The sequence below is a fragment of the Solanum lycopersicum genome, chromosome 1 (assembly GCF_036512215.1).
Source record: "Solanum lycopersicum chromosome 1, SLM_r2.1".
Lineage (NCBI taxonomy): Eukaryota > Viridiplantae > Streptophyta > Magnoliopsida > Solanales > Solanaceae > Solanum > Solanum lycopersicum.
In genome coordinates, this window is record NC_090800.1 from 78,541,829 (window position 1) to 78,556,802 (window position 14,974).

The 14,974-nt window shown below is 35.3% G+C and overlaps 2 protein-coding genes across 2 annotated transcripts; both read right to left on the reverse strand.

Annotated features, from left to right (window-relative positions):
* Positions 1-110: 110 nt before the first annotated feature.
* On the reverse strand, positions 111-3,851 carry LOC101259670 (N-terminal acetyltransferase A complex subunit NAA10). Its single transcript, NM_001323925.1, has 2 exons — positions 3,420-3,851; positions 111-602 (listed from the first exon to the last, which is right to left on the reverse strand). The coding sequence occupies exons 1-2, from the start codon at positions 3,717-3,719 to the stop codon at positions 333-335; spliced, it is 570 nt and encodes a 189-aa protein (NP_001310854.1). The 5' UTR covers positions 3,720-3,851; the 3' UTR covers positions 111-332.
* Positions 3,852-4,227: 376 nt separating this feature from the next.
* Positions 4,228-14,083, reverse strand: LOC101259368 (F-box/WD-40 repeat-containing protein At3g52030). Its single transcript, XM_004229622.5, has 9 exons — positions 13,823-14,083; positions 13,518-13,718; positions 12,119-12,173; positions 11,034-11,132; positions 10,263-10,366; positions 9,725-9,814; positions 9,101-9,240; positions 6,127-6,211; positions 4,228-4,789 (listed from the first exon to the last, which is right to left on the reverse strand). The coding sequence occupies exons 1-9, from the start codon at positions 13,999-14,001 to the stop codon at positions 4,414-4,416; spliced, it is 1,329 nt and encodes a 442-aa protein (XP_004229670.1). The 5' UTR covers positions 14,002-14,083; the 3' UTR covers positions 4,228-4,413.
* Between the last annotated feature and the right edge of the window lie 891 nt (positions 14,084-14,974).

Consider the following 14,974-nt stretch of genomic DNA (forward strand, 5'->3'; position numbering starts at 1 on the left):
TAATACATGAATGCGACAAATAAGTTATTATATGATCTAGTATCAATAACTATGAAGCTTATTTAAGATTAAAAAAAAAAAAAAAACAGTAAGGTTAAATTGTTGCAACGTATTTAATCAAGATGGATAACTTTTGGAAATTCATTTTTCAATAGTTTCTTCAGAAAATAGATATGAAATGTGAATACAATATCAGAAAAACCAAAAGCATTACTTGTACCAATGTTCCAACCTTACAAGGTGTAGTTGTTTCATGTAGAACACATACATTAGTAACATATATTTCTTGTGAACTCCACGAAATTTCCAAGTCCCAAACTTTAGGTCCATAATTATGCTGCTTTTGTTTCTGCTGCTCCTTCCTTTGGTCCTACCTTCACCTCACCAGAGCAACACCCACCACCGTGGTGGTGGTGGTGATGGTGATGCTGGTGGTGCTTCTTGCCCTTCAATTCCTTCCTCATATCATAAGCATCTTCCCCATCTGCATAGTACTTGGCTTCCATATCATGAATCTTATATCCTAATGTCTCTGTATACAGCTTAAATGCGGCCCTGTTGCTCTTCCTAACATGCAGAGACACATACTCTGCTCCAAACACCTTTTACCAAAAACAAAATTGGATCTTATTGTTAGAATCATTCCAACTGAGGAACATTTTTGCGTCAGGACAAACAATATGCATGCTAAATTAGATTGTACTGTTTTGTTTTAACTTTAAGCACATTATTGAATCAACAAGAAATACAGTGAAAGAATGAACAAAGGAGCAGAGTAAAATAAACAAAAACTTATCCAAAATATTGACAGGTGCGTGTCGAATACTCCAAAAATAGTGTATTTTTGAAGAATCCGACATGGATGCAACAACATTTTTGAACAGTCCAAGCAACATAGTCAATAACCGTAACTCACTGTCAAAATCCAGTAATATGTACCTAATTAGGTTGGTACTATAGTCACATACTACCGGAAACTTGTGCTGCCCAAAAAAACTACATCAGTTTAAAACCAAAGCATGACGTTCCACTATTACATTTTCAAAAATTCTATATTCTTTTTGTTTGCACAAGAGGGTGGGTCGACGGAGCTCCTTGGTAAAGAGAAGCTAATTGATGACATAATGCCATAACAGTTACCAAAAGGGGTACAGTAAATTGAAGGATCCAAAATACTGATTTTATAGAATTACTGTTCCCACTGACGGTACATATTCAGCATTAAACACCTACAAGCTCAGTGACTCAATATGAAGGGAACACAAATTTTCTTAAATAAATCCACATTTCAGTGAATGTGCCTAGTTACTATGTTCTTCCTTTTAACATATTATACTAAATTGAAACTTCCGCATTTTGTACGGGCTTCTCACCTCCAATGTGTTCTTATTAGTCTACAATTAATCAAAGATCATAGGACATATTTTTTTTTCTAGTGGCATAAAAAAGTAAGTGATACACCAAACTTCAACACGAATGACCTAATTCATAATTTGTGATTGTAATAATCATGACTAATAATCTCAAACCAATGAAAAGTGTGCACTCAAACCCTTGTTTCACGTCACCACATCACAATCCTCATTATCCGAGGTTGGGGTAAGTGCATGGGGCTCAAACATTGACCAACCAAAGCTTGGTTCCGGGGTTGGGTCGGATAGGACCAGATCCAATCGGATCTGATCGTAGCTTCAAGTTCAGGTGCCGTACTGCGGCCGGACCGGAAAGGAGGGGGACAGTGAACCTCCTGCCAAGAGGCCAAACATTAATGAGACAAGCTTGACCTCAATTACGGTTTGAGTATTAGATAATCAGAACAAGTTCTCTTACTTTTGGTTTTCTTATCCAATTGCTTACGCTATCATGATGATTGGCGTAACTGCCCAATCAGTTCCTTGGGCTACAGCTACAGGTATTACTTAGCTCTCTTCCACTATCCCTTTGGTCTCTCAATCTCCCTCAGCTTTTTGTTTTCCTTAGAAGAGGGAGCTCTCCTGCTCAACAGCTAAGGTTGCTTCATCGTAGAATCTTCACAATTTTATTCTAAAAAACAGTATATTTTCACAAAGTTTATACTTTTAGTTTGATAACCCTTTAACGATTGCTTCTTCTCTCTCATTCTTCCAGTTTCTTCTTCTGTTATTGTTTGATTTTAGTGCTTCCATTTTACATTCAAAGTAAGCTTCTCGTTTCTTTCTATCAGTGTTACATTGGCGATTATGTTTCGAGACTTGTGCTATTTTCATTTGGGTACATTACTTTGGTTAACTTTTGATTTTTAGATTCTTCTATATTCCTTGCTAAATTAAAGCATCTGATTTTTTTTTGGGTATAATGTTGGTTTTGATTTTGGGAACACTTGTTTTCAGTTATTTTGCGCCGTTTTGTCTTTATTTTAGTTTGTCTTTCAACAAGTATGTGCAAAAATGACTTCATCTATCAATGTGACAAGATAGCTGATAGTGACGAGGATTTTGAGACCCTGTTTCTCCTGCTAAATATCCCCAACAGAAAAGCACTCAAAGGATCCTCTCATAGACAACTCAAGTTGTTAAGGCTAGCATGAGTAGTGAGAAGTTGATAATTGTTGGGGCCAAATGGAAACAAAGTGTGTTCTGGTATCAAATCAAAAAAAAAAGAAGGTTGATGACGATAGTGGAAAGAGTTCGGGTGTTTAGCATAAAAAGAAGAGAATTCCCGCTCAAGGCATAGTAGAGTAAAGCCGATAGTTGGTTTTTGAGTCCTTGTATAAATTATGTATATATATGCTTTACAATCTTTTTCAACTCTTTAGTTTTATTAGCTTTCATACTGAGGTTGGTGACGTCTAACTAGAACCACACTAGGGTTAGTTACCATGCCAATGAGAAAATTGTCAGGCTTGATTGATACACAACTACAGATGTTCCGGGGTATTATTTTTGATTACTTCTTTCACTTGCATCCATTCATGATCCATATCATCTTTTCAAGGAAATTTTGCTCTTCTGCCTAGATGAAATTTTCTCATCATAATTTCTATTCAAGCCAAACTCTTAGAGTAAACTAGTCAAGTCACTGCTTGAGCTGAAAACTATTATTCCAATCCAGAATTTGAACAGCACATAAGGCAATGAGTTGGAATATCTACAACTCAACGATGACAGTGATGGTGCGCATATATCAGCCACCAAATGACCTCATTCACCATCAAATATAATCAGCCAATTCTGACTAACAAGTTAACAACGGGCACATATATCCATTTTTACAGAACTGTCTAATTACCAAAACTTAATTGCTTATCCTAACGCTTTCCTACCAATCTAATACCAGAATCAAATCAACTTATGAATCTAATTTCCAGATTTAATCACTTGTTGAAATAATATTTCTTTAAGCTATAAAACTTCACCAAATTTTTAAAAAATAATACATACCTGTTCCATAGCATTCTGAGCAGCGGTCATGAGCTTAGTAGCCAAACCAAGTTTCCGGTGAGTCCTGACTACGGCAAGGGAAGTGATGTGCCCATGGCACTCAGTGGTTTCCTCTTCCATTTTTGCTAACACATATCCCACAATTTTACCATTGTAATCTTCAGCAACGTACAGAAGCTGAGGCCACGAAAGTATGTGGTAGAAGTAGTACTTCATCTGGTAATTCTCAGGAAGGCATAACAAATTGCATGCTTGCATAGCAAGCAAATCATCTATCGTCGCCTTTCGTATGCACACCATTTTTCAATCTCAATCTCACACGATAATTAGGGTTTGCACAGATTTTTACAAGAGGGGAACTGTATCGTGTTCGTCAGGAATTGATAGGCAATTAGCAATTTGGGCTTTTTATTTGGGCTTCATAGAATGGCCCTAATCAGCCAAATGGGGAAGAAGTTGACAATAGCCATTTTTTGAATCACAAGTTAAGTTTTAACGGCGTTTCAACGCTATAATTTTCAACATTAAGCTACTTTCAATATGAAAATAAAATTTTAGTATAACACGGAAAACATTTATCAATTCAAACCCATGAATTGTTTATAGAGTGTGAAACTCTTGCAAATTTTCACTCGAAATTGTTCATTCAATTTGAACTGATAAAAATTCAATATTTGTGCTGGAATTTTACATGTCAAAGTGATGATATGGACACCAAACAATGTTGTTATTCCTCATATAGGTAAGAATATTTTAATTTTATATTCACATCATAATTATTTTAGTTTTATTTGACATAGTAGCTAAGTTTTAGGAAAAACCTAACTAAATAATTTTCTGAAAGAATTACAGTCTCACTAATTAATAATTTCACATCAAATTTTAAATCAAGTAAATCTGCATTATACATGTATTTTGCTACCAGATTAGAAATACGTTTACATAGGGAAATACATATACGAGCAAGTATCAGGCAGTGTATGAGAATCGTTTTTCACTTGCTGAATTTCCAAACTCTGATATACTTATCATTATGCGTAGTAACAACTTTCTCCATCCCAGCTGCTAAACATGTGATTTGTGGCTTGGAAGTTCTTGTCATAAGATCAATTCGATCATCTTCAGACAGCCTTTTCACTTTCCGGCTATCAATTTGCACACTTCCAAATCTCTCTGTTGAACGATGTAACACAGTGGTACTATCATCCATTATGCATCTTGAAATTACTTCACCAGTTACCTGGTCCACAGTTCTTAACACACCATCGATTCCACCAACTACCAATGTCGAAGTGTCGTTCATAAGGTGATGCATAGAATAAATAACATTTGGAGAAACTCTTGTTTCCCATACAGTTCTTGTCGTATTCCTGTGCATTTTCAGGATTGAAATAATCAGAAACTAGAAAAATATTAAACTACATAGGAAAACAATTTCACGACTCAGAGCAAATAGCAGCAAGCTGTAGCTAAGCAAATCCTATATATCATCTAAACATATGATGAAAAGAGTCCACATTCACATTTGGAGATGAGAAAGACAAAAGAAATCTCACATTAATCCCTCACAGGCTTTTCTTTTTGAAGTTTATGCATCTAAATTCTTCACCTAAGAAACAGCCATCAGAATGAAGGATTTTTGGTTCATCGCTGCAATATCAGATTATTTGACACGGTTCACATTTTTTTAGTCACCTTCACAAGGTCCAAAATTATCTCTCCTTCAGCCTTGACGTTAGAGACTAATTAAAATTTCCCCCCTCTGTACTTTCAGGGGAGGCAATATTTTAGTCAATCTCGATACCCTTGAAACAATTCTGTATCCCAGTCGTCCATCCATTCCTAAAAGTACTTTATATTTCAAAGAAACATACACTAGGCCCTACTTACCCTACATACTTCAGAACAAAAAATCAAAGCAGCATGCAACCTTGGCTTCAAGCCAATTTGTTTTATCTTTCACTATGCTGATTGCTCGAGTTAACTGCAGTCTTTTTGGAATGCTAACAGTATGAATTTATGATTGATGGAACCTTTCAAGTTTCAACAACTTGGCCCTCCATTATCAATAGTAATATTTCAAGAGATCATTATCAACTTTAAACTTGATCTCAAGAACCACATGTAAATCCAAGTCCAGTATTCATTTTATTCCATTCCATTTTTAGACCACAATCAGCCAGAGAGAAATAGTAAAGCTCCTTTTTTCTTTTTTCCCTTTCTTTTTTTCCCCCTTTGCTTCTTTAACTAATTAGCAATTGCCCCCAATATCCTATATTTGAAATCTCTGAAGTTCTTGTACTTGTTGCTAAAGTGGCATTTACAGTAAGTCAAATCTCATAGAAACTATATTTAAAATTTTAAATAGTGAGGATGAACTCTGGGGGAATCTTATACGAAGAGATTGAGCAACTTTTTGCTGGTGGGATGTGAAATTAGTCGAGGTACGCGAAAGCTGACCCGACACCAGACATAAAAAAAAGATAGAGCAACTTGTCATACTCATAAGCAGATTAGAAAGATTTACGAATATGAGACATCCCTAATTTACAATTAACTGCAACAACATATAAAGGGATTGATAAAGCTACTGACTAAGGATTAAAAACACCAGTTATTGCACAGAAGCATGGAACAAGATCAGAAAGGCCGGGTTCCATAGAAAAACACATGTAAGTCGGTTCACGTTTTAGTTAGTTCTGCAAACCTGAGGTCCCAACAAGACACATTTCCAGCAGTTGATCCAGCAAACACCATATAGGAATTAGGGTTGAAACACAAAGTCTTGACCCCTGTCAGAAGAGATTCAAAAACGGATAAAGAAAAACAAACAAGAAATCAGATAACAAAGAGAAAATCAACATTCTAAAAGAAAGATGAAAAATAATTTAATTGAGCTAGAGGTGGAGCTTAAAGTCTTGATCCCTGTGGCAGGAGATTTCAGAAGCATAGAAAGAAAAATAAATCAGAATTCCTATTACAAAGAGAATCAAGATTCTAAAAGAAATACATCCAAGATAATCTACTTAGTAAACTGTGTAAAGCATTTGTCCACTTCCTAGCACAGATTGACATTAGGAAGCCCTCACTAGTTACTAATTAGACATCAGTTTGAATAACATAAACCAGAAAATACTTTCTACAACTAAAAAAAAAAACTTTCTACAAAAGTATAAACTATAGATTCTAGGGTTCTCATGCTGTGTCATTAACATAATACTTGTCAGATTTTTCCCAAAAAAAAAATCATTTAGAAAAAACTATAAGTGCCAAATGCAGCATAAAGTAACCATATGTTCCCTAGACAGCCTCCTAGTTTATGTTGCATTTCTCTTCTCTCTTCCAGCAGCTAAAAAAGGAGATTAGATAAATGCAGAGGGTACCCTTTGAACTAGAAGTAAAGACAACACTTCTTAGGGGAAGAAATCTATATAGCAGGCTCAGCATGAAAATCTACGGCTACACATCTCAACTAATTATACGGCATATCTGCCACCTCCCTCAAACAACAAATACCATGCAACTCTGTTCACAAAAGTTAGGACAAATGGGAAGAAATCACCAACTGTTTTTGACTCTGTTAAATATCATGGTCCTCAACCCACCTAATGGACCACTAGGCCCAGTGTTTTGGGAAGCGAGAAGCGACGAGGGCTCGCTTCATAGAAGCGAGAAGCGTGCGCCTTTTTTTTTAAAGCAACATTTAGTTTAAAAAAAATAACTAAATAGAGGTAATATAGTCTTAGATTAAAAGAAAATAGATAGTCAATAATATTCATAAGTCATAACATATAAAGCAAAAAATCAAAAACATAATTAAATCACAAAGACTCAAACTCCTTTTCTTCAACAAGATCCTCAAACTCTTCAAGTGCCATAACCAAGCTATTAGCCTTCATATTTTTTTTTGTCAAATATGTAAGCTAAAATATATAGTATACAGCCAGCAAACAATCAAATAAAGAAAATCAGAGAGCAAATGATTTGGAAAAATATCCAACTTTTACAATTTGAAATAGCCGAGGCGAAAAAAAGAAAAAAAACAAAGAGCACAAGATCGAGAAACTACAGTGCTGGTGAAGAGAGACGCAGTCGCGGTCGTGAAGAAGAGAAGCAACGAAATAAGAGTATAAGTCGTGAAAGAAAGCTAAGTTGTATCTCTTTCAGATTTTTTTTTAAAAAGCTATTTTTTTTTTAAAAAAAAACCCTAATTGTCGCTTTTTTATAAAAAAAATGCGGTTTATTGCGCTTTTGCCTTTGTGTTGTTTCTCGCTTCTTCATCTGAAGCGAGCGCCTTTTTCATATTGAATCGCCTCAGGAGAAAGAAGCGCAGTCGTAGCGCCTTGCCTTGAAGCACGCTTTTCACAACACTGATAATAACAACAACAAGAACAAGCTATGGCATTTTACCTTGGACAGATTCCCATAATTTAAATAACACCAAAGGGTATGGCCTAGACATTGTTATGAAAAGCGCGCTTCGAGCGAGGCGCTACCACTGCACTTCTTTCGCCTGAGGCGATGCGATCTGAAAAAGGCGCTCGCTTCAGATGAAGAAGCGAGAAGCAACACAAGGCAAAAGCACAATAAAGTGCACTTCTTATATATATAAAAAAAAGCGACAATTAGGGTTTTTTTATTTTATTTTTTTAATATTTCTGAATAGATACGACTTAGCTTTCTTTCACGACTTTACTCTTCTTCCGCTGCTTCTTTTCTTCACGACCGCGACTGCGTCTCTCTTCACCAGCTTACTGTGCTTCATCTGATCGGTGAGTTTCTTTTCTCTTTGATCTGCTTCTCAGTTATTCCTATCACTGTAGTTTCTCGATCTTGTGCTCTTTGTTTTTTTCTTTTTTTCGCCTCGGCTATTTCAAAGTGTAAAAGTTGGATATTTTTCCAAATCATTTGCTCTCTGAATTTTTTTATTTGATTGTTTGTTTGGCTTTATACTATATATTTTAGCTTACATATTTGACAAAAAAAATAAATATGAAGGCTAATAGCCTTGGTTATGACACTTGAAGAGTTTGAGGATCTTGTTGAAGAATAGGAGTTCGAGTCTTTGTGATTTAATTATGTTTTTGATTTTTTGCTTTATATGTTATGACTTATGAGTATTATTGTCTATCTATTTTCTTTTAATCTAAGACTATATTACCTCTATTTAGTTATTTAATATTTTTCTACTAAAGGTCGCTTTAAAAAAAAAAAGTGCGCGCTTCGCTTTGCGTTTCTGTGAAGCGAGCCCTCGTCGCTTTTTTCCGCTTCTCGCTTCCCAAAACACTAATTATTATTATTATCCATGGTGTATGGGCTAGCTTCCGTGTACCTCGATTAGTTTCACAGGGTACCTATTATGTCTCACCACTCACCAGCACAGGTACTATACACTAAGGCTTAGACAAATGGAAAGAAATTATCAAATGATTTTGTCTTTGCTGGGATGTGCCGTGTGACCACATGGTTCTTAACCCACTTCACTAACCACTAGGCCACAACCTTGGGGCCAGAAGCTTGTTATTCAAATTATGGGGATCTATCCAAGAAGAGATGACTTGAGGAAGCCAATTATGCGTTCATGGGTATTCAGGAAAGAGAAATCAATGACAAGGGATGTAGAGGCATTGTTCTATGAGTTATGAGTGTATTGTGGATCTGACAAAATATATTTAACAAACCTGCAGAGTAGATTGATCCCAGCTGAACAACTCGCTGATCAGAAGAAAGATCTGAGAGTGAAAGGGAGCCGAGGGAAGAACCACTAACAAGCAATTGGTCATCAGTAAAAGCTAAGCAAGAAACAGGCCCCTGATGCATCCTGCAAGAAATAGAGCTAAACAAGTTAGTTATGTATTAGTCTTGAATATTATTTTAGGATTAAAAGAAGGGAAAGATCAAAACACTGCAAAAGATATGGTTGGACAGGAGGGAGGAGAAGGCACCAATTCTGCATCTCTGTTAGGGAGAAAAGAAGAAATCGCAATTTGTTGGCACTTGCCATTAATAGCCTTAGAGCTGAAAAAGAGGTTTGGGGGGGGGGGGGTTGTATGTGCTGGCTGAGGGATTACCAGAGAGAAGCATTAATTCCGTGTTAGATATTAAAGCGATTATGATTTAGATTATCGTTACAAAACAGCTTATTGTCTATGTGCACGTGGCAAAAGACGCAATGATTAAAAACAGCTTATCGTCTATGTGCATGATTGTGCAAGAGAGGTAATGATCCAGGAGAAAATCATTTCAACCTTTTTCTCAACTAGTTGCACAAAGCATGCAAAGTAAGTAATGAAACAGAATCATACTTTATTATTTGGGTACACTTTCTGCTGTATAGGTCAAATACACGAACCTTTCCATCCTCACATCCGATCACAGCTTCGGGGTCTACATAACTGGAAAGAAGCAACGAAATTACTATCAGCAAATCACAAGAGAAGCATCATAAGCTCTAAGATAGACCACATAAGCAGCACAGATTTTCAAATATGGAGCTATGACAGATAACAGAACAGAGACCATCAAGTAATTCAAAACTTTATACATGCATACTTATCTTCTCACAAGCTTTATCTCAATATCAAGGGGGTCTGAGAGGGTGTCCCTTTAGCACCATTTAATCGCATGAAGTCCCAAAAAAAGTTAAAACTACTTTCTTCATTTAAGATAGGTTTGATACTTCTTTATATGGACGACACAGAGATCTTAACCAAAACTAGAACAGTTAAGATACTGTAAGTCAATGATTAAAGAACATGACTACGACATTGAAATTGCTTTTCCCACATTGCTGATGGAAATTTTAGAAAAGAAAAAAGGATGAACAACAAAGAGGTTACACACCGCATACAGAGGGCCTTAGTAAATAAGTTCTCACGTGAGGAAAATATGTTTCTTTCCTCTGTACGATTCCAGATGCATATACGGGTGCCAACCAAACCAACAACCTGTACAATAACATTTCCAATATCATTCACAAAGTGTATGTTAGACCTGATTAATGAATCCAAAAAAATTACTTCATCCTGTCATTGTTGTATTTTTTTGTTTGAAACTGGTAATTTTAGTCTATACATCCACATGTACACTACAACAAAAGTGTAGCTCCCCTTCAAAAGTGTTACAACTTATAGAGGGAGACAGTCTTCATTCTCTGCAAACACTTTTAGTTTGAAAAACTGCTAGAGGATACCAAACCAAATGCATACAATTTTTTAGTTTGAAAATAATAGTTCCTCCTTTCCTCGGCATTGCAGTGGTAAAATAATTGTTTTCAGTGATAGTGTTAATTGACCTCACAGGATTAGCTCGTACTTCTTAGTCTTACATCTCATGTTGTTGTCTAATGAGGACATCCTGTTCTACTCCTTCACTCCTCATCCTCTTATCGTGAGTATTTTTAAAAACTTAAAGCTTAGGAAAAAAAGTGGCGAGATCCATAGGGTTTGAAATAAAAAGCATGTAGTGAAGCGAGCAGTTCTTTGAAGTGAAGAAGTGCACAACTTACAATAAATTAAATAAGAAATATAAATTTAGTAATACATGATCAAAGTGTTATTAATATAACTAATCTTACCATACAAGATACAATAAGATGTGAAGCATTTAACTCACCTTGCCCTCGTCAAAATCAAAATCAATTAAAGGGGCTTTATCGACAAGGAAATATTCATCCAAACATTTGCAGCTTTCTGCCGACCAGAGACGCATGACCTGGATCATAAAGAGTGCAAAATGTAACTTTAAAACTGTGTCCTTTTTTCTGTAAACAAGGCATGCAGAGACATATGGCCAATAGCAGAAGACTAGTCATGATTCATGAATAGCAATATTATCCGGGGGAAAAATATACAAGTAATGAATAACATGATACACGACAGCAACTGATGTGGTAGTACTTCAGAGAAACTATGACACTTGTCAAAGATATCAAATTCATAATAAACTCAAGAAAGAGAAATACCTACACCATATTTCAGAGAAATTAAATAGGGAAGATGATCAAGGATGTATAACTGTATTATTCTACAAAACCAACAGACAACAACCTTCTTCACTTATTAGGAACAAGAATGTCTTTCCACCTAGCACCAGTGGAGCTCCCAGGCTGCTCAGCCCACACAATGTGCACTGGCTTTATCATAAAGCCTTCTTGCCATGATGATTGATAGACAACAAAAGCCCAAAGAAAATCTACGGGACTCTGCCAACCAAACATAACAAATATGGGGAATCTAACAAATGCTGATAAAACAAGCATTATGCATGATACAGGTTTCTTTTGTCAGAAATTCAAATTAATTTCAACTGCAGAATTTAAGTATCTTGGAAAAGGAGAAATCATGGAGGCATATTAGGATGAGGATTTGATGAAATGAAGAGAGACGGTCTAATGAAATCATACTTTCACATGTATTATTACAATACATTTCATGTATAAAGTATGAGTGCAGAACTTATCATAATTAAGCATTTGGGTTAATCCAACCAGAAGCATGGCATCGTCATTATGCTTCCAACGTAAACAAGTTCTAATCATTGAGAAAGGTTCAAAACTTATCTCATAGAACTTATTGCGGATAACGTACATGATTTTCCTAGTAGGTAATATAATAAGATTTTGCTCTTTCCAGCTAAAGGAAAGAAACCAGTAAGAAATTTTAACTCTTATCATTCTTAATAGTAAAAAGCGACCCTACCTTGTCACCCACACCGGTAAGGACTTTTCCCATCTTCATTCTGCACTGATTTACCCTAGTAGAAATTGAAGTTAGAGAAAAAACCATATAAAATGCACAATATGTAGGTTTAATGCCAAGTTAGAAACAGTTATTATTATGGTGGAATTTTCAAAATCTTTGCGAACCTTATGTGGATCAGGAGGAAATTGAAGTTCATTTGGTATTTCTGGGAAGTGTGATGGAGAATGATTAGACCCCAAGAAAAAAAAAAGGAGAGAGAAAAGGAACTAGCTGCAGACTCTTATGAGTTTTCCCTCATCTTTCCATATCCTTCAATAATTTTATCTTGTATATTAGGGGCAAGTTCATCCCATATATTTGACATATGAATATCACTTTAATATTGGAAGAAAATAGGTTAGTGCACTAGAAGGGTTGAACTGATTATATTAAAAAAATCTCTGTTAGGGTGATTAGAAGGAAACATCTTCTTCTATTTGAAGATTCGGCTTATATCTAGGAAGTCAATCTAATATGGCAATGGGAGTCAGGACAGTGGACTCAGCCAAGACGGGGAGGATGTAATGTATGTGATGAGATTTACAGGGACTGAGATCGACTTCTAAGTCACTAACAAATATTAGAAGCCAAATGCTATGTCATATGATACTGATTCTAAAGAATGATAAACAAATTGATTCCATGATAACAAAAGCAAAACTATGGAGGTAGATTTTTAGTGCAAGATTTTCACGTTAAAGAATCTTTATGTTTATATGTAAAGCTAAAGAAGCTGCTTATAAAGACTAGGGGAAGAGAAACACATTATCCTCAAGCTGAAGTTTCCTAAGATGTTTTTCATTTTAATTTTTTTTTATGACAAGGGAAACCCGCACCCGCTACCCTTTGGGCGTGCACAGGGTAAAACCCCCGCTCCTCTGCAATAGTTTGCAAACCACATAGGAGAGGTAACCCGCACTAGGCAAGCCTGGTGAGACGAGCTCGATCCAGAAGGCAAACCCCTTGCTTTCGCTGGCAAGGGGCTTCGAACTTGAGACCTCCAACATGAAAGTCCCAAGCTCAAACCACTGGGTCACCCCGAAGGTTAGATGTTCTTCATTTTAGCTCTCAACCTAAAGCTTACAGGTCAAAACTTCTAGCTATGTCTTTGTACCAAGTGAGGAGCATTGCAGTCTGAATCTTTTTCTTTTTAAAAAGGTACATGATAGTTCGAGTAAATTTTTTTTAATAAGGTGGGTAACTGTTCCAGTCTGATATGTAACTCCAAAATATCCCTAATAAGCAATAAATCCATGAGATATCCAAATAGTTGATCATAGTATAAATCACGAATCAGCATTATTTAAGTTTGCAATGAAAAAGAAAAACTAATCAAAATGGACATCTTAATGCTTACCCTACTGAATGACCTTTCCACTGAATAACATTAGCAGGGCCCCTTTGTAATGCCAATTTGTGTTGTTCCATAGCTAGCTGCTCCGCTTGTTCACTCAATGATCTCTGAGAGAAAGGTGCGTCAATGAGGCCATTAGGACCACTATGCTGCTGCTTGAAGTATTCTGTTTGATGCAACTTCAATTTGTTGACAGCTTTACTCCTTCACAGGACAAAGCAAGGGTAAAATAAGCAAGTCAGTCAGTAATTGGGTTAAGCAAATAGCAGAACAAATTAAATGCAACTGTTACAAATTTGACGCCGTACCAAGAAGTAGAAACGGCGGAGCAGCGAATGAGCTGGACTAAGTCGAGAAAGGAGAAGATGATGCAGAGAACGTCGTGGCCGAGAGCTTCTGCTGTTGTCTTCTTCTTTTTGTTCTTCACGGTTGCCGTAGCCGTCGTGGACGGCTGCCGGATTTTTGGCGCCGCTGCCCTGGGGTCCATTTTCGTTATATCCGCCGGTTGTGTGGGCAGAGACGGAAGCGGTGAGGCTTTTGTATTTTCATTTATTTTCCAAGTAATTTCATCCCTAGCCTATTTATGACGTAGCCACCCTTTAAAACTTCTATATTCGAAGTCTCATAAATTTTAAATCGAGAGATCCAAAATAGAAAAAATCATATGGATTAGTACATTTTAATAAATAATTACTGATTTTAATTATATTTTTTATTTATTATCATTTATAGTAATATTATTTTAAATTTGTAATATATATTAAAAGTGAATTATGTATGCAATATATATGAAATTATATATAAATTATAATTGTTTTTAAAAATATATTATTTTTGTTTGATAAAAATTTGACACATTGTATTATAATTGTATTAAAATGTGTGATTAATGAATTATCTATCATTAAAATTTGTATTATATGTGAATAAAAAATTATTCTTTGTAATATGAATTAAACTTGTATTATAAATGACTTAAAGGTAATTAAGTGAAAAAGAAATATTATTGCTATAAATGGTAAATATTTTTTTATTATAATATATTTATCTAAATTTCCCTTTTAAAAATCAAATTCTTAATTTAAATTTTAAGGATGTTATTTTTAGTTTTGAACATATATATTTGAAGCTTTATGTAATTCATATCAAATTTTAAGAATTGAAAGTTTGTACACAAATTTTTACAACTAGAATTGCATAAGTATAAAATTGATTTTGGAGTGGTTAAACTCATATTTTGAAATTGATTAATTGTGCACTTGTTCCCTTTTAAAGTAGAAATATAAGTGTGGTTTATATAAATAAAAATATTTCAAAGTTGCTATCCCTTCACTTTATCAAAAAAAATAAAAATAATTTTAATCTCGTGTAAATATGTCAAACAAAATTAATTTTTAGACCAAAAGTTAGAGTTGAATTCCATGCCGATTGTCGAAAGGGTTGCTTAATGCCCGTTAGAG

Bases quoted from the DNA above. Each gene is read 5' to 3' on its own strand.
- LOC101259368 (XM_004229622.5), bottom strand. From the start codon at position 14,001: ATGGACCCCAGGGCAGCGGCGCCAAAAATCCGGCAGCCGTCCACGACG. The intron at 12,174-13,517 runs GTAAGCATTAAG...AATTTCTACTAG, and splicing joins TGGAAAGGTCATTCAGTAGG to GGTAAATCAGTGCAGAATGA. The intron at 4,790-6,126 runs GTTTGCAGAACT...GAAAATGCACAG, and splicing joins GTGTCTTGTTGGGACCTCAG to GAATACGACAAGAACTGTAT.
- LOC101259670 (NM_001323925.1), bottom strand. From the start codon at position 3,719: ATGGTGTGCATACGAAAGGCGACGATAGATGATTTGCTTGCTATGCAA. The intron at 603-3,419 runs GTATGTATTATT...TTTTGGTAAAAG, and splicing joins CTCAGAATGCTATGGAACAG to GTGTTTGGAGCAGAGTATGT.